This window comes from Archocentrus centrarchus, chromosome 3 (genome assembly GCF_007364275.1).
Source record: "Archocentrus centrarchus isolate MPI-CPG fArcCen1 chromosome 3, fArcCen1, whole genome shotgun sequence".
NCBI lineage: Eukaryota > Metazoa > Chordata > Actinopteri > Cichliformes > Cichlidae > Archocentrus > Archocentrus centrarchus.
Genome location: NC_044348.1, coordinates 19,176,338 through 19,196,727, shown reverse-complemented (window position 1 = coordinate 19,196,727; position 20,390 = coordinate 19,176,338). Strand labels below are relative to the sequence as shown.

The window sequence follows — 20,390 nt, the reverse complement described above, 5'->3', positions numbered from 1 at the left end:
GCAAAGTTCAGTAAAAGGGTGTACTAACATCAGTACTTTTGCTGGTGTTCAGCCATTGTAAATAGTTCCCTTTTAACTTGCTCCAGATATTTCCCAGTGAATCCAAATAAGGTTGGGTCAGTTCTTTCTATAACGCCACAGTGGACAGGTAAAGTGGATCATAGACAGGGATCTGACCCAGCTGGTGTGTAAACACAGGACACATACCATCTCCCGCTGAGTGGTTTACAACAGAGCTCAGATGAGCTGGGCGCATGCAGACCATCAGGCTACATTCTTAGCCCGGGACTAATTTTTTTAGTCCTCCACTTGGGTATGGGTAAACAGCACCGCCCCGATGGTTGCTTGTTTTAAGTGTGGAACGATCCATCGCAGAGCGCCGGGCTCGATTGACACTGTCTGCTGATCTGCTACTGCGGATTGCTCAGAATAACAAGGCTGCTCGCTAATTCCCGTCTATCGGGGCTTTCGCCGAAACGCCGAGAGAGTAGGGTCCAAAAAAAGCCAACAAGGCAGGCAAGAACGCCGCGCTGCCGCTGTCTGCACCCAAGAATGGCTTCAGGAGACCTTTACGAGGTAGGATAAAACCATGTCTAAGGATAATGCTCTGTAATATTGACGAATAATGGAATTAGGAAGTAAAGGGAAGGGCGTCGCGTATGCAAAAAGCGGTGTCCTAAGCCCTTTAACAGGCGAAACTAACCCCTTTCAAGCTTTGCGAAGACAAGATTGCCCAATTTAAGCTTATACTTTATGTCGCTTCTGATATACTTTGACATAATTCTTCACGACTGTAGTAAATAGATAAGATGTAATTTACGGGCTGAACTCCTCAGTCTGTCGCCGAGTTGAAAGTCGTGGTAAAGTGACAGCAGCGCTGAGCGGACGGGCATGGTGAATAGCTACAGACGGAGTGATGGTTCTGAAGGTGCACATACGTGCCAAAAGATATTTTGTCATCACAGCCTTTACAGCGGTGTTAGTCTTTCACGGGCTGTTTGGCAGACGAGACGAGGCATCAGTTTATTTTTATCGAGCGGCGTACACAAGTCGGTGCGAGCTTCTCTTAAGGCTGATGCGTGTTTTTCGTGAAATTATGACTCTCACGGTGTTGGGCGTAAAAGTTGCCCGAATGGGTGGCAGGAAGGTCACGCTGCCCTCGTGCGCAACATCACTCTGGAAGTAGGGGGGGGGGCAGAAATTGCACGAAGGCTGGCTCCCACATCAGCTTTGTCAGATCCGGCACATGCTGTCATTAGCTTTTGTCATGCTGGTATGGTGTCATATGTTTGAGTTTATGGCAGACACACAGATGGGTTGATTTTTGAATGTCTCCCCAAGGACAAACACGTATACTTTTTAATGTATTTTAAAAGTATGCTTTTGTAATGTATGCAGTTTAAATAAGTCACAAAAAAGTCTTGTCAAAGAAGAAACTTGGGCATACTGTAGATAACATTATCAGCTCACAGCACCAGCAAATAATGCATGATGAGTGAAGCTGTAGAACTGCTTAAGTACAATAGATTGAGTAAGTGAGCAGCATTAATTGTCTTTTCCCAAATATTTGGCACCACTGACTGTAATATTCATTAAATGAGCGCTCTTTGTCCCGGAAACACATTAAAACCAGAGTATGATAACACAAGGTTGCCAAAAAGAGGATACACAGGGCTACAGTTTACACTTGATCGTTACACCATCACCCCTCCACACTCCCACCACTGCCACCATGTTTCTAAGTTGTGGATTTTGTCAGGTTTTTTTAGCTTTATTTATTTAATTGCTTCTTTTTTTTTGAGGATATATTGCATTCATTTTGACTTCTTCCACATTGGTGCCATGCATTCATGGCACCAATGTGGAAGAAGTCAAAATGAATGCATGCCATGCATTCATGGACTACTACTGACCACTGAAAGCTGCTTTCAAGACACATTGTGCAGTAATTACTGTGGGGGGGAAATCCATCCGCATACCGTTCACTTGTAACTCTGTGTTGTGTGAGTGCACCGTTACATTGGTGAAGTTATACTGAGCAATTTTGTACTTTTGTTTTGTCTTGACACCTCATCTTCCTCTAAGTGGACTGACGTCTTTACGTGAAACCCACCTCACATGGCAGCCTGTACTATAACCCTCCAGGCTGATTTATTTTGAGTGGAGCCAAACTGATTGTTAACAAAACCTGCTCAGCACTAATCAATCAGTCTTTGAGTTGTTTCTCCACTAACATGACAACAGCACCATGGGTGGGAGCTCTATTTAGAGTGACTAAACTGGAGAAGCTGACCAGTGTTTGCTGGTGCTTTGTAGCTTTTTGTTTAAAAAATGACCAAATAAACATTTGAAATGTGGCAAACAATGACTCTTATTGTTGCTGATATGGTCGTGGAAAAGAGGGTTTGTTTGATTTTGCTAAAGGAGATTATTTCAATTCATTGCTTTTTGGAATTAGAATTACATAGGACATCTCTCACTCTATTACATAATGTCCTATGTAATATACAGTTAGGGCCATAAGTTTTTGGACAATAGGACTTTTTTTGTAATCTCGCCTCAGTGTGCCATCACAGTGGATTTTAAATCAATCAAGATGTGATTGAAGTGTAGACTTTAAGACTTAATTCGATGTGTTTTAAGAAAAGTATTGTATTAAATGTTTAGGAATTGCAACCATTTTTATACATAGACCCTCATCAGACTGAATATTACTCAAACTGTTTTATGGCCAGGTGAGATGTGTTCCCTGATCATTCCATGACAAATTAAACAGATCTGGAGTTTTTAAGTCAATAATCTAGAGTATTCTCAAAAAGAAGTACTACACCGCTCTGAAAGCCCACAGAAGACAACTAAAGGCATTCTTTCCTAGGTTAAGAAAACCCCTTTCACAACATCTAGCCAAGTGGAGGTACGTGTATGATTGTCACAGTCTACAATCAAGAGGCTCCTTCATGAATTTGGAGGGTATACAACAAGGTGCAACGCACTGATTACATTCAAGAACAAGAAGGCCAGATTACACTTTGGCAGAAAACATCTAAAAGAGCCTGTGTGGTTCTAAAAAGAAAAACTCTTTGGACAGATGAAACCAATTTGTACCAGAATGATGGGGAGAGTAAAACATAAAGAAGGAATATGTCTGTGTAGATTCTCAGTCATCCAGGTCATAGTAGTCTCTGGAGCTTGAAAAAGGCGACTGGACTTCTTGTGTTCACGCACATGATCAATAGAGGGTCATAACCACCTCCAGGGGACTACGCCCACAGGGGTTTAAATATCTGGGTCTCTCCACCATTTGGTTGAGAACTGAAGAAGCCTTTCGGATGAGAGGTGAAACGTCTTCAAGAAACAAAAAGAAGTCCAGTCGCCTTTTTCAAGCTCCAGAGAATAAAGAAGGAAAGGGAAAAGGTCATGATCTGAAGCATACCACATCATCTGTTAAACATAGTGGAGGCAATATTGTGGCATAGACATGTATGGCTGGCAGTGTTTAGTGATCATGTGACTGCTGATAGAAGCAGGAAGATGAATTCTGAAGTGGCTATACTCTCTGCTCTGATTCAGCCAAATGCTCCAAAACTGAAAATTTTACCTGTAGTTATGTGGCCAGATTCAATCTAGTGCTTCACGGTGCAAATGGATAATGACCCAAAACATACTGCAAAAGCAACTCAAGAAATGGGCTGCTGACAAAGTCAGTCACCTGATCTCAAACCTTTCAGTCACTGAAGACAAAACTGAAGGCAGATACCCACAAGCAAGCAGCAGCTGCAGGTGGCTGCAGTGAAGGCCTAATAGAGCATCGCATGGGAGGAAATGGAGCATTTGGTGATGTCCATGGTTTCTAAAACTTCAAGCAGGCATTGGCTGCAAAAGATTTTTCCACCGAGTATTAAAAACAATCCTGATATATAAAATGTTTGTCCAGTTAATTTTGACACTTTGAAAATGGGGGAGTATTTATAAAAATTACTGTAATTTTGAAACAGTTAATGCAATATTTTTGTCAAAGCCTTTAAATTAAAAAAAAAAAAAAAAGGCTGTACTACAATCACATATTGAGTGTGTGACTTTAAAATCCACTGTGGTAGTGTAGAGGGGCAAAATTACCAAAAAAAAAAAAAAAATTGTCCAAAATGTATGGACTGTTTACTGCATTCTGTCAGACCCATCCATTAGTATTTAGTTTTATACGGTATAACAAAACCAAGGTGGTCACAGGCAGCACTGTGTTTCACAATCATACAGGATGGAGTGCGCTAAGTCTTGATCTTTTTCATTGAGGGAAAAACATTTTGAAATTGTTCAAAAGTTTCTAATAGGATGATTGGAAGCCCACGCGTTGGTGTTTTGCTGTGCAAAGTTCTCTAGATGGACAATATATATTTAAAAACAGGTGCTGATGAGTCAAGGAGATGGAATCTGGGCCGACAGGCTTTGGAGTAAATGTGTAGTGATTTCCAAGAATTAGTGAGAGAGGCTGAGACCAGAGCTGCTTATTAAAATTCAGTACTTTACTGGTTTTATTGGACAGTGGGAAAGGGTTAAATATTTGACCTGTAATTATGTGGCCGGATTCAATCTAGTCTGTAATGCTACACTAGAGGGTGTTAAACATCATTCTTATCTATTGCATCCTTTCTTGAGCTATCAGTAAACTGTGTCACCATTTTACTACTTAGTTGAAAATAGTTACTGGTGAGTTTTGTTGAGTGTACATACACACACGTAGATACACCTGTTAAACTGTTTGGATATTTACATTTTTACATTAACAATCACAGAGCAGCAACTCAATGCATTTAAAAATGTAGGCATGATCAAGTCTGCTGAATTTCAAACCAAACATCAAAATGTGGATGAAAGTTGATTTAAGCGACTTTGATTGATGGTGCCAGACAGGCTGGTGCGAGTATTTCAGAAACTGCTAATCTGCTGGGATTTTCCCACACAACCATCTCTAGTGTTTACAGGGAATGGTTCAAAAAAAGAGAAAATATCCAGTGGCAGTTTTCTGGGTGAAAATGCATTGTTGATGTCAGAGGTCAGAAGAGAATGGCCAGACTGCTTCGAGTTGATAATCAAGGCAACAGTAACTCAAATAATCCCTCATTACAACCAAAGTAATGCAGAAGAGCATCTCGGAATGCACAGCACATAGAACCTTGAAGCAGAGCGGCTGCAGCTGCAGAAGAGTGCACTGGGTGAAGAACAGGAAACTGGGCTACATTTTGAACTGACTCACCAAATTGGACAATAGAAGATTGGAAAAACTTTGTCTGGTCTGATGATTCACTTTCTGCTGTGACATTCATATGGTAGGGTCAACAAGCCTAAACTGCATGAACTCTTGGCTGCATTCTGCCTTGTATCAATGATTCAGTCTGGTGGTGTAATGGTGTGGCAGATATTTTCTTGGCACACTTTGGGGCCTTTATTACCAACTAAACATTGCTTAAATGCCACAGACTCGCTGAGTATTTGCTGACCATGTCCATTCCTTTATGACCAGAGTGTATTGATGGCTGTTTCCAGCAAGATAATGTGAAATGTCACAAAGCTCAGATCATCAGAAAATGATTTCTTGAACATGACAGTGAGTTCACTGTACTCAAATGGCCTCTACAGTCTCAATCCAAGAGAACCCCTTTGGGATTTGGTGGAACCGGAGATTCTCGTCATGGATGTGCAGCTGACAAATCTGCAGCAACTGTGTAATGTTATGTCAATATGGACCAACATCTCAGAGGAATGCTCCCAACACCTTGTTGAATCTATGCCACAAAGAATTAAGACAATTCTGAAGGGAAAAAGGGGGTTGAAACTGGTATTAACAAGGTTTTCCTAATCCAGTGATTGTAAATACTGTATATAAACATAAAATGACATGCTAACTATGGCTGTTAAAGGCTGTCTGCCAACTTTGTAAAATGCAGTACGGTAGCGCAAAAACTGTAAAAGAACATGATGTGAAATCTGCAACTTGGTTGAGAAAATAAATTTGGGGCCATTGCTGTTTATGCTACTCACTGCGCAACATGTGTAACGCTTATAACTGTACACATTATATGAACATAACTCTACAAAGATATAAAATTTCTCTTAAAGTAAAAATCTATCGCATGAGAGAAAATAAGGTTAATAGACAATATCTGACATCTGAGATGAACTTTTATTTAAAGTGACGCACCAACCAAAACATGCTTTTCCATTTCTTCATTGTTCTTATGGATGATGTATGAAATGTAACATGTTCTTCAGGTGCAGACAGTGAACTTCAGGTTGTAGTTGCATCTTCCTTAGCTAAACAGACATCGATTTCTGATAGTCACAGTGCCAAAAGGCTAAATCGTAATGGCTTTGGTGATCCCATGACCTTACATCTAGCCAGGTCAAACCTTTCATTTATCCAGTAAAATCTATGAATATTTACCTGGTTGAATGAGCTGACTATGTTCAGTTGACCAGACAGACATTCAAAGCTCTTCTTTGGATATTGGCTGCCTTTTGTTTTCTATCAAGATGATCCCACATTCCTTCAGTAATGTTGAGGTCTGGGCTCTGGGGAGGCCAATCCATGACTGACAGTGTTCCGTTGTCTATCCAGGTATACTTTTATTGCATTGGCAGTGTGTTTGGAATTATTATCTTGCTGAAAAATAAAACCACTGCCAATCAGACACTTTCTAGATCGTGTTGCATGGTAGATGAGCATCTGATGGTATTATCTGTGTTCATTATTCCATAACTTTGTACATGATCTCCAACACCTCTGGCTGATTTGCAGCCCCAAACCATGACTGCCATTCCACCATAGTTTTACAGATGAATGTAAACGCACTCTCCTGACCTCCTTTGTACATATTTATGAAGATTAAGATGTTACAGTAAGACATGTTGCCACTCATTGTAATTCCAGTTCTTGTACACTCTAAAAAAAAAATATTCTGTAAAATTACAGAATATACCATTTTAAAACAAAGTAAATTTTCCATTTTACTTTTCCCCTATGGATGTTTTTTTTTTTTTTTTTTTTTTTTTTTTTAAACCACACATTGAATTTTACCATTTACAGAAACTTCTGTTTAAAGTATAAAAAAAAAAAAAAAACATTGATAATGTACTGGTAGAAAATTGCTAGTGTGTATATATAGTATTTTTTTTTTCTTTTTTTTCCAGTGTGTAATTTGATATACCTCAGCCTTTTCTCTGTTTACCTTCCTTAAGAATGGCTTCTTGACAGCCACTCTTCTTCCACTGAGATCATTTTCTAATGTGGCTTTGGTGAAGCTTTAGCAGCAGGATCAACTGAAGGGCCAGCTGTGTGTGTGTGTGTGTGTGTGTGTGTGTGTGTGTGTGTGTGTGTGTGTGTGTGTGTCTGTGTAAAAACTCTTAGTCAATCATAAGTTTTGGAAACAGAAGTTTGTATTGTCTCTGAATAGGAACACAGTCTAGAAACAGAAAGAAGGCAAGCACGTGATTCAGGTGTATGTAAGCTATTACTACTGTGGGTTTGACGTCACTGCAATGCACAGAACAGGTATGCCATCATTGATAAAAGGACTTGATAAGCCTGTTCTCAACACAAACTTGTTCTTGGTTCCCATCACTAGTCAAAGATCAATGTGACTTCACAAAACACATTTATGTCCATAACGCGCAAATCTTTAATAGGATGAAACAAAAAAATAATGGATCAGGGATTTTCCTGTAAATGAAAAGGAAAAAAATTTAAAGGTCACAGGTCAGTTTCACTGTGCCATTATTATATTCCTCGGTAACTGTTTGTTTGTTTGTTTGTTTGTTTTTTGTGGTTAAGCTTTCAATCAGTTTATGTTACAATTTTCTTAAAGTTTTTGAAAATGGGGGTAGATTGAGATGCATATTGATAATGCTAGCTAAATGACAACAGCTGTTTAAAATCAGGTTTAGTGTCATGGTCCTGGGCCGGTGGCCCAGTGTTTTGAGTTCCTTTTTTGTGTAGTTCTGTTTTGTTGTATTTTTTTGGGTTGTGTTTCTTAGTTTTTCTCACTGTTTGGGTTTTCAGTTTGTTGTAGTTTTATATGCTGTTTTTGGTTATCTGTATTTCATTCTGTTTTTTTCCTTTGTGTATTTGTCTCCCTGTGTCTTGGCCTTGGTTACATGATTTGTGTTTAGCTTTAGAGTTTAGTTCTCCCTGTGTTTTCCTTAGTTTCCCTGCCCTGTGTTGTGAAGGCTCTTGTGTCTCTCTTCTCTGTTTAGTTGCTTCCCTGTGTCAGCCTGTGGGTTCTAGTAGGTTTCTGTTTAGCCTTGTGTTTAGATTTCCTCTGTGTCAAGTCTGCGTGTGCCATGTTAAGTTACTTCCTGTTTAATTTTGATAGTCTCGTGCTCCCTGTTTTTAGTATTTAGTTTTGCTTTCCCTTGTCTCATCTCTGTGATTATGCTCAGCTGTGCTACCCACCTGTTGTCACTCCCCTCATTAGCCCTTGTGTATTTGTCTGCTTTTTTCTTAGCCCTTTGTCACATCCTTGTCTGCCTACCCACGAATGTTGACTACTGCTGTGAGTTCTGTATTTCAAGTTTTGTGTTTACTTGTGTAGCTGGCACCTGGCCAGTTTTATCCAGAGTTATTTAATAAATCCTAAGTTTAACATATTTCAAGCCTTGATTCTTGCATACGGGTCCTCTGCCTTATCTGCCGCAGCAGAACGTGACATTTAGTTTCATTTCACCTTTTTAAATAAACTTCTATATACATAAATCTTAATATACACTCCTGATCAAAATCTTAAGACCAGTTAAAAAATTGCAAGAATTTGCATTCTGCACTATTGGATCTTAAGAAGGTTCTAAAAAAAGAAATCGGCGCAAGAGACAAAAACTTTTGAGCAGGGAATTTTCTGAAAACTGCATTTATACTCAAACATGATTTTTTTTTTCAGCTGATCAAAAGTTTAAGGCCATAGCCTTTAAAAGCCAAAAGCTGTGCAAAAATTTGGATTCCATGTCATTTTCTGTCAAGTCTTTACTCTGTCAAGACCTCCTGATGGCAAAAGCAAAAAAGCTCACTGACTTTGAACATGGTAGGATTGTTGAGCTGCATAAGCAAGGCCTCTCACAGCGTGCCATCGCTGCTGAGGTTGGACGCAGTAAGACAGTCATTTTGCATTTTTTTAAATGATCCTGAGGGTTATGGATCAAAAAAGTCAAGTGGTAGACCCAAAAAATTTCACCAGCGCTGAGCCACAGGATCCGATTGGCTATCTATCAAAACACGGGACAATCCTCTACCCAAATTAAGGCCATTACTGGTGCTGACTGCAACCCAATAACCATCAGACGTATCTGCGAGGGAAGGGCTTCAGAAACAAAAAACGTCTTCAAAGGCCACGTCTTCTTCAATGCCACAAAATTGCCCTTTTGGACTTTGCAAGGGTCCACCAAACATGGGACATTGAAAGGTGGAAGAAAGTTGTCTTCTCTGATGAGAAAAAATTTCACCTTGATGGTCCTGATGGCTTCCAATGTTACTGGCATGACAAGGAGATCCCACCTGAGATGTTTTCTACACGGCGCAGTGGGGGGGCCGCCATCATGATTTGGGGTGCGTTTACCTTCAATGGAACAATGGAGCTTCAGGTTGTGCAGGGGCGTCAAACAGCAGCTGGCTATGCGGAGGGCCCTCATCTGTGGTAATGACTGGGTTTTTCAACAGGACAATGCTGCAGTTCACAATGCCTGCCTGACAAAGGAGAATAACATCACTCTTTTGGACCATCCTGCATGTTCCCCTGATCTAAATCCAATTGAGAACATTTGGGGATGGATGGCAAGAGAAGTTTATAAAAATGGACATCAGTTCCAGACAGTGGATGCCCTTCGTGAAGTGGATGCCCTTCAACACTTGGAGCATGAGTAGTGCATGAAAGAACACTTTCAAACATATTTCAAACAAATTCATTTTATATGGAAACCTCTGACATCAGAGTCATGGACATTTGTTTTATTTTTGTTTGTTTTGTTTGCTTTTTCACTCCTAAAATGTTGTATTGCTAATAAGGCCAGGGGGGTTACTTACTTTGTCTACAAGAATATTACATTTGTTGATCATTTTGATGAATAAAAAATTCAAAAATAAAAACATTCATCATGGCTATGTTGATGCGTATCATCTCTCTACATAAGTACTGTATTAAAGAGGGGTTAACATTAGCATGTAGTTCAAAGGCTAGTATAAAAAAAATACAGGCTTACAGAGCTGCTAGAAGATCTTTAGACTCTTGGAGCCAGATTTACCAAGAAAATGGCATTGTTCATATATGTGCTGTAATAGACTGTAGACAGTCTATCTGATTCAGCACCTGAATAACTCAGATTATTATGCCATCAAATGTAAACATTTTATTTTTCTAAAAATACTGAAGGATTTTTGAGTCATTGTTTTGTATTGGGGCAGTACCAATACATGTTTCATTGTTGGCTTTAACATTACTTACTTCCTTTTAAGAATCTGAGCTTGAATATTGCAAATTGTGCAGTGGTATAGATGCTACTGCTGCAGACCCATCATAACTGATGTGTGTGTGGTGTGACAGCCCTCTGCCTTGCCTGGGTCTGCTGTATGTTTCCCACTATCTGCCCCTCTGTGTTACCATGCAGGTTCTTGGTAGGTTCAGTTCTTCAATACTCCTCTGGAGTATTGAAGAACTGACTGTCTCAGTCTTTGCTTCCTCTCAATCCAGCCAGCATCATGCTATTTGTTCAGCTGGCCTCAGCCTGATTATTTTAAGCCTTTGACTACACAATAACATACCTAATATTCAGCAGTCATCCAACTGCAGATACACTGAACGCAATAACACCTCAAAGTTAATTATATTTTGTCTTTTTTGTGTATCATTTGGTAAATTTTGGTTAAAGCTTTTTCTCTTGTTATTTGTCAGGGCTCATTTGCTGGATCATGGCTTATTTGGCTAGCAAAACAAATTACAGAGTAATTTGTTTTGCTAGCTTAGTAATAATTTGTATCCTTGTGGTTTTGACACAGTGTTAGTGGATTTCAGATAAGTGTCACCAGGTGTTTTAGAGTTTGAGTATAAAATCCCCTGGTAGGTGTAGCAGTGCTACCCATTTGGGGGTTTGCCTGCTATTGGCACTTAGGGCTGCAACGATTCATCGACATAATCGATGATGTAAACTACAAAAATTAGTCGACATGGAATTTTAATGTTGACGTGTTATTCTAAAATCACGTAAGGGATTACGTTTGTTGTATGTGAGGAGAAGGATTTTAAATTCTATTCTAGATTTAACAGGGAGCCAGTGAAGAGAAGCCAATATGGGAGAAATATGCTCTCTTTCTAGTCCCTGTCAGTACTCTAGCTGCAGCATTTTGAATTAGCTGAAGGCTTTTCAGGGAGCTTTTAGTACATCCCGATAATAATGAATTACAATAGTCCAGCCTAGAAGTAATAAATGCATGAATTTGCTTTTCAGCATCACTCTGAGAAAGGATGTTTCTAATTTTATAAATATTGCGCAAATGCAAAAAAGCGGTCCTACATATTTGTTTAATATGCACATTGAAGGACATATCCTGGTCAAACATGACTCCAAGATTTCTCAGTGTTACTGGATGCCAAAGTAATGCCATCCAGAGTAAGTATCTGGTTTGACACCATGTTTCTAAGATTTGTGGGGCTGAGTACAAGAACTTGAGTTTTATCTGAATTTAGAAGCAGGAAATTAGGTCATCCAGGCCTTAATATCTTTAAGACATTCCTGCTGTTTAACTAATTTGGTGTGTCATCTGGCTTCATCGATAGATAAAGCTGGGTATCATCTGCATAACAATGAAAATTGATGCAATGCTTTCTAATAATACTGCCTAAGGGAAGCACGTATAGTGTAAATAAAATTGGTCCTAGCACATAACCCTGTGAAACTCTATAATTAACCTTAGTGTGTGAAGAAGACTCCCCATTTACATGTACAATTTGGAGTCTATTAGATAAATATGATTCAAACCACTGCAGTGCAGTACCTTTAATACCTATGGCATGCTATAATCTCTGTAATAGAATGTTATGGTCAACAGTATCAAAAGTTGCACTGAGGTCCAACAGGACAAGAACAGAGATGAGTCCACTGTCAGAGGCTGTAAGAAGACCATTTGTAACCTTCACTAATGCTGTTTCTGTACTGTGATGAATTCTGAAACCTGACTGAAACTCTTAATGTAAATCGTTCCTCTGCAGATGATCAGTTAGATGTTTTACAACTACACTTTCAAGAATTTTTGAGAGAAAAGGAAGGTTGGAGATTGGCCTATAATTAGCTAAGACAGCTGGGTCAAGTGATGGCTTTTTAAGTAGAGGTTTAATTACAGCCACCTTGAAGGCCTGTGGTACATAGCCACCTAATAAAGACAGACCGGTCATTTTTAAGATTGAAGCATCAATAATTGGAAAGACTTCTTTGAACAGTCTAGTAGGAATGAGATCTAATAAACATGTTGCTGGTTTGGAGGAAGTAACTATTGAAGTTACTGTAACTCCAAAAGATCAACTGGAGCAAAAGAGTCTAAACAAATACCAGCAGTGCTGAAAGCAGCTGAATGTGAAGATAAGTCTTTGAGATGGTTTTGAATAATTTTTTCTCTAATGTCTAAAATTTTATTTGTAAAGAAATCCATGAAGTCACTACTAGTTAACGTGAAAGGAATACTCGGCTCTACAGAGCTCTGACTCTTTGTCAACCTGGCTACAGTGCTGAAAAGAACCCTGGGGTTGTTCTTATTTTCTTCAGTTAATGATGAATAGTAAGATGTCCTAGCTTTACAGAGGGCTTTTTTTTTTTTTTTTTAATAGAGCAACAAACTCTTTCCAGGCTAAATGAGCATCTTCTAATTTTGTGAGACGCATTCCCTCTCCAACTTACAGGTTATCTGCTTTAAGCTGCACATTTGTGAATTATACCACGGAGTTAGGCACTTCTGATTTGAGGCTTTCCTTTTCAGAAGACTGGGTAGAGTTAGTGTCAGGCTAGACTTTATAAGCGGGTTTAGAGGGAATTTGTACTATTTTGTGGGTTATTTGGACCCCTGGAAGCACCCTGTTGCACTTGTTTTGGTTCATGTAGAAGAGTTGAGTTCATTGTCTGCTTTGTGCTACAGAAAATGGTTGAAATAGCAAATTTTATTAAGGCCCCATTGAAAGAGGTTTTAAATTGGTGTACTAAAGAACCGCTATTAAAAATAGCAGATAGTAAGGTTGAGATTTCTGTTTTTTGTAGTACTCCAGTGTTTGTTTCAGGTGGGTCCTTGCCATGTTGGAGTTTGGGCTGTCTTTCAGCAAGCTGATGACATGGATTTAATAATCCTGCAAGCTTTTTTTCCAAGAAATTTTAACTCTTTTTAGTTCAATTACTCATCTACAGAAAAAAGAAGCCTTTGCAGTGACATGGATGCTAAATCTTTCTGATGTTTTATGTAAGTTTTGGGGTTGTGCCAGTGGTGGCTTACACTGACCACAATGCCTTGACATTTATCAGCTCTCTGCAGTGTCCCAGCGAGTGATGTGTGAGATGCTTGCTGTTGAAACTGTATTGGTGAGATACCACGTTGTCTAATCTAAAGTTCAGACATTGTGGCGCAGGTAGCGATGGGAATTGATAAGGTTTTATTGATACCAGTGCCATTATTGAATCGGCTTACTGATCCAGTTCTTTATTGAGTCTCTTATTGATTCTTGACCCACTTCTATATGAGGAAACATGTATAACTACAGATTTTCAGTATCAGTACAACTGCTTTATTATCTAAAATCCCAAACAGACTAAACTGGCTAATGCTAGATGTAGCCTCAGTCACATAGTCAATATCTAAAATGAAGGAAATGGGAGAATATTTGGCGTTCATTTTCTTTCAGGCTTTCTTAGTCAAACAAATTTTTAAGTATCTGTACAGACGAGCTGCTCTGTTGGGAAACGGTAGCGGTAACAGTGGAAGTGAATCGCATATTGTGTAGAAAGATGTTTCAGCATGTTGCTGGTGTTTCAACCCCACTGGAAATGTTGTTATGGATATTACTATGAGCACTGTAATCATTTTCATGAAGAAATGCTTTGGACCGCTCCATGACATTGTTGATCTGCAATCAGTGTGTATTGCCAGCGCCTGCAGGCATTGATAAAAGGAATTGATAAGCTCAGACACACACGATAACGATGCTTTGGAAAATTTGCAACCAGTTCTCAAGTGTCCCATGGTGGTGGACATATTATCTAGAGCTCTTTACAGCTACTATTGGCAAATGTATATGCACGTTACCTTCTTGCTCCCGTCCTTGTCTTGTTTAATTTGCTTCATTTTGGTACCATGTTGCAGAGGGTGTGGTGGCAGGGTTGAAACAATGCTGGGTGTCAAGCATCAAGTTAGTTTTGTTGTTTTGTAAATGGTTCACTGGATATTCAGGTAATTTCTTATTTACATTAGCTGGAAAGTCAAAAGTAATGTTGGAATGTTTTTAATGTAGGTGTATGTCCTGTTGTTGTGACCCCATTCTTATTGAGGGGGCTGTGACAGTTTGCTGCCTTGGCTGGGCCTGCTGTATGCTTCCCTGTTTTTCCCTCTGTATTTCCTTGTAGGTTCCTTGTCGATGGAGTTATTCAGTTCAACTGGGAGTACCCAGCCAGTCTCAGTTGAGCATTTAAGAACTGTCTGTCTTTTGTTCTCTCTCCATCAACCCAGCATCGTGATATTTGTTTAGTTGGCTTCAGCTTGTCATAGGTTTTACATTACACAACACCATACACCTGACATTCAGCACTCCTCCAATTGCTGGCACACCTCATAAAGTTAATTATGTTTTCTGCCTCTTTTAGTTAATACATTTCTCAATATTGGTTAAAGCTGTGTCATGTCATGGCTCACGCGCTGCACCATGGCAGTGGTTAGAAATACTCTTACACCTGTAACCATACAGAGTTTGTACATTATATACCTGTCTTGACATCTTTAACAGACCTTTTGTATATGATTTTTTTTTTTTTTTTTCCCCTCTTGTTTAGTCTGCGATAATGCTGAAAATGAATCTGGCAGCTGAGGGAGGACATACCCACCTCCACTCTCCCAGCTCATATTTAAATACTAATTGTTACAAAACCTCTCTGGTGTATGCTACTTGGCCCTTCTATCTACCTCCTCCACTTTCATTCTTTTCTCTGCATGTGACTTTTATCTTAAGTGTGACATTGTGTTGGGCTGTAAGCATTTAAATCACTTGCATGTTTTGGCAACCACTGTAGAGCTCACCTATCAAAGCCTGTTTATTCCTGTTAATGTTAATTTCAGAACATGGTGAGTGGTTATGGTCACAGCTGCAGTAAACCCTTTGTCAAAACTTTCAAGTCATTGGTTCCTAGGTAAGCAAACAGTAACTGATGTCAGGTCCCCTTTAATTTCTGTTTAGCTGGGAAAGTGAATATTGACAAATTGACTGTGTGAAATGGCACACATTATGCTTTTTCTTGTGAATTTTATGTCTCTGTATCTTCATATTAACAATCAAGCTTCTGATGGAACACAGTGAAAGTTTTCATTTTATATTAAGTACTGTCATTTTCACCGAAAGCTGAATTTAGAATAGAGGCAAGAGGTTGTGCATACAATTGTAGAAGCACAACCCAGGCAAACTGCATATTTTATTTTTATCAATCCATTTTCTTCTTGGAGTCTATCCCAGCTGTCACAGGGTGAAAGGCAGGGTACACCCTGGACAGGTTGCCAGTCTAACGCAGAGATACATTCACACCTATTGGAATCACCGGGTAACCTAATCCCGTGCATGTCTTTGGACTGTCGGAGGAAGCTGGAGGACCCAGAAAGAACCCACACAAACACAGGGAGAGCAGGGAGGCCCAGCCAACAGGTGGGTTCTTGCTGTGAGGCAATAGTGCTAACCACTACACCACCATGCTACAAGGCCTCCAATTTAGTTTTAGTTCTTTTTTTCCTTTTTTTTTTTTTTAATTTGAAAAGAACTGTAGGAATGTTATGGGCAGCACAGCTTTTTCACAGCAAGAAGGCCCTGGGTTCAAATCCACCACTGGGGCCTTTCTGTTAGTGGGATCTGTTTAATTGGAGATTCTAAATTGTTCATAGGTGTGAATGTGAGTGAGAACGGTTCTCTCTCTGTGTTATTGACATGACATTTAAGTGATGCTCAGTTGGGGCACAAAGTGTACCAAGAAAATACCCCCCACCACCAGCACAACCACCATATGGTTTATGCCAAATTCTGACTCTACCATCCAAATGCTACAGCAGAAATTGAGACTCAGCAGATCAGGCAATGCTATTTCCAATCTTCTGTTGTCCAGTTTTGGAGAGCCTGTAAACTGTAGCCTCAGGACAGTTTACAGTTTTTAGCTGACAGAACAAACTAGTCTGGCCATTCTCTGCCATCAACAAAGCATTTTCACCCAGAGAGAACTGCTATTCGCTGGATATTTTCTTTTTTTGGATCATTGTCTGTAAACAGTTGGCACCAGCAACTGTGCTACATTCAAAGTCACTTAAATCACCTTTCATTCTCATTCTGATGCTTGGATCAGTGATAGAACTCATTAGCAAAGTGTCTGCTGAGGCCAAAGTTCATTTTTCTATAGACTTCTATTCAAATGGACTTTTTTTTTTTTTTTGGTAGAGGAGTTGCCCTCTGCTGGCCAGTGACTGTGACATTGTCTTACATCATGGTGTACAGGATAATGCCTGTGACAGCTATTATATTTTTGGTTGTTACATGTAAAATGATCACTTAGAGGGTGGCAGTGAGAGCAAGAAGATTGTGGGTTGCAACCTTGGGTTGGATAAAGCAGTCAAGAAGATAGATGATCACTTAAAGGGAGAATTAGAAGCAACTGAATATCTTCTTTTTTTATTTTCTCATATGATGCACAGACTCCATCTGGGTGCAGCCTTCTATCTCTTGCTGAAGAGAGTAGAAGGGGAAGAGAGCTGTGTATGGGGTGTGCAAGCAAGACTTCACAAAGCAGTGCTGTCTATCAATCTATTTTTTCTTTTGTGGGGGGGATTGGTGCTATTTTAGAAAAAAAAAGTCTCAATAAAAGAATATGAAAAGTCACTAAATGTAGTGACAATGTCACTAAGCTGGCAATGTTAAGAAGGGCTGAAGTGTGGTGATCACTCCTGGCATGTAAGCTTGAGATGGTATATATTTGCGTAATCTAAATTTCCCAAATTTGAAAGCCAAAGATGAACTTGAACAATTATCTAAAAATAGTTAAATTCAGGCACAGCAGTATCGTAACTGTAGCAGTGCAAAACAGTCTGCTTTTCTGGTTGAGTTGTAGTCTTTATCACCTTATTAAGCTTTAGTAACTGGTTAGGATTTGTTAGGTAAGTTTAAAAGAAATGTCATTGCAAATTGTTAAAGCCATTTCTAGAGCTCGATCATCTAACCCTTCAAAATGTGTGGTAATAGCCACTGACCACTGGCTTCTCAGAGAAAAAAACTGAGAATCTGAAATTGAAGCTCAATGATGCTTACAAATCAGGGGGAAGCTATAAAAAGATGTGTCTCTAGCTTGCAATTTCTACTGTCTGCCATGTAATTCAGAAAGGGGAGCTAAGGAGAACTGTGGATATCAAGACAAGATCTAGAGAGCAAAGAAAGTTCAGATAAACCTGTATGCCTGCTTGGAGGAAAACAAAAAAAAAAAAAAGGTGGGGGGGGGGGGGGGGCACATGAGGCTCTAACAAGGTTTATTTGATACAATGGAGGTGTGTCACATTAAAGCAGAAACAGGGTTTATATGGAAAAGACATCAGAAGGCCTTGACATAGAAGTCATTGTCTGAAATATTCAACGCAACAGCTGGATAAGCCAAAATAATTTTGGAATCAAGTGCCCTGGAGAGGTGGATTAGAAAGACTAGCAACTGTTGAATCTTAACTCTTTGTTTTGAGAAAACTGTAGCAGCAGTTATTAAAAAGAACACCTTGCTAACTGTTAGCACGGGGTTGAAATTGTGCTTTAATGCTGTATGGCAGCTAGTGGCAAAGGAAACTGTGAATCTACAGAGGAAAATAGATTCCACTAAATATTAGCAAATACTACATGTAAATTTCATGTAGTCAGTCAAGACAAGAAAACTGAAAAGAGGCTTTTACGACAGTGATCCAGAGCTTTAAAAATGACCCTCACTGTCAGTTGCCTGTAAGTTTATTGAAAATTTGGTGATTTTGCATCTAAGGCAGCCTCAGTATTTCAAAACTTAAGACAGGGTGCATAAACTCGTAAACATTTCTCATAACCGTGCATCTATTTGTTTTATGTATTTAAAGACATTTTTTAAAATCTGAACTGTAGAGATTGTATCCACTACTTTTTCTTTTTAGAAATCAACAAACTATAAAATTTGACAAGTTTTTTTGCATACAGTTATATGGTTCTAGTTTCAATACAGTATGTTTCACAAGGCATGGTGCAATAGCAGCACAAGATGTGTGTATGTCATATGCGCTGTGGCTTCACAGCAAGAATGTCCTGGATTCGACACCAGCCGGCTAGGGCCTCTCTCTGTGGAGTCTGCATGTTCTCCCTGTGCCTGCGTGGGTTCTTTCTGGCTTCCACATGCATGTTAATTTAATCAGTGATTCTAAATTGACTGTAGGTATGAATGTGAGCATGAATGGTTGTCTGTCTCTATGCATTAGCTATGCTTCAGACTGGCAGCCTGTCCAGGGTGTACCCTGCCTCTCACCTTATGACAGCTGGGATAGACTCCAGCCCAACCATAACCCTGAATTGGACAAGATGGATCAATGGATGAGAAATGAGAGAGTAATGCATCAAGTTACTTATTGTTTCAAATATTTACTATAGATCTATAAATATTCTTTTACATTTAAACAAAGAGAAAATAATGAATATAGCCATAAAGTAAAGTTTTTCTTTTGTATTTTGACATTACAGGTGCTACTGGGATATTCTGACCAGAATGAGAATAAAAACTAGGGGCACCACCTTCAGTTGACGGAAATATTGATAAGCCATGTAACAGTCCTTTTAATGATTAACCATGCATTTTTATTAATAGTTGAACCATCCTAATAGGTGGTACCTCTAGAAAAATTATACTTAAATCCATCTTGTAAGTGATTAATAATGATTGAAATTTATCAAACTAAATGGAGAATCAAGTGAAAATATTGGCACTTAAATGCTGTTATTAGATAGCGAAGCGTGTACACGTTGGTATGTGTTTATGCATGCAAGTCAAAGGGGAGTAGGAACGGTGGTGCACAGACCTGTGGATGTGGGGGGGTCGGTGTATCTGTAGAGGTAAGCAGACAAAGGATTTTTAAAGCTCAGTGGGATCTTTGAATTCCCTGAGTTTCTGAGATGTAAATTTGGGCTAGCTTTCCTCTAACACGGGCTGAAATTCAGAAGTGAGGATATGTATGAGAGAGAGAGGAAGATAACAGAAAACTTTCTCAAGTGTTGGTTTGAAATTCAACAACAGTCTGTAAACAGAGTAAGCATCAGCATGAAAATGCAATTACATTTTCATCTTTGAAAACAGTCCTTTAGAAAAGGCCCAGATATCAGCTTCACTTGTTAATGAGCTCTGTCTTACATCCAGTTGACCCAGTGGTGTGGCTGTGTGTGCAGATGTCCGATAGGTCTGGTTCTGGGTCTCTTATCAGGTCAGTGTGTGCAGCTATGAATGGAGAGTCATAGTCATGGTGAAATAAAAGAAAACTTAGTAAATCTTTCATTCTTTTAAATCAAGTGTATGGCTTGGTGATTGAACAGCTGTAACTAAGTACTAGAACAAAACCACATTATCCTTTTGCTAAATGTTGACATTGCCAAGGCAAGAAAACAAATTCCCTTGGTTCTTCTGTGCAGGCTGGGTGTTCTTTTGCTGGTGGTAGGCAAAACATAGAGCAATCTGGAATTTGATTCTTGTCTGTTGAACAGATATCATGAGCCATCAGTTACAATAACCTCTGGTTACTCTGTGGAATCCATGGGTGAAGTTCAGGTAGAGGTGTTAAAATCCCTGTGTAATGCAACTTTGTGTTACATTACATCGAACACCAATTTGTTTCCTCCCCCTATGTTGGTTTTGTTGTTTGTTTGTAGAGAAAAATTGTTCACCAAAAGCAGCTCTAAGCTCAGTGGCAACCTCTGCATGTACACTGTACACATGCTCAGTTTATGGAAATGTTAGTTTTCAAGGTCAACCATTGGAGTTCTACGCACACTTCGGTTTGTGAGACAATGGATGTCACTTTGTTTGAGGTGGGAGATGATTCTAAAGATTTTGATCTTACATAGACATCATGATTCGTGATTTATATTACCCTTTATGTT

At 39.3% G+C, this 20,390-nt stretch overlaps 1 protein-coding gene across 1 annotated transcript in view; it reads left to right on the top strand.

Moving 5' to 3' along the window:
- Positions 1-329: 329 nt before the first annotated feature.
- Positions 330-20,390, top strand: part of LOC115776194 (chromodomain Y-like protein 2) — a 43,428-nt gene continuing 23,367 nt past the window's right edge. Inside the window, exon 1 of the mRNA XM_030723789.1 lies at positions 330-576. Within this exon, the coding sequence (XP_030579649.1) occupies positions 553-576 (24 nt within the window). The 5' untranslated portion in view covers positions 330-552. The remainder of the gene's footprint in view (positions 577-20,390) is intronic.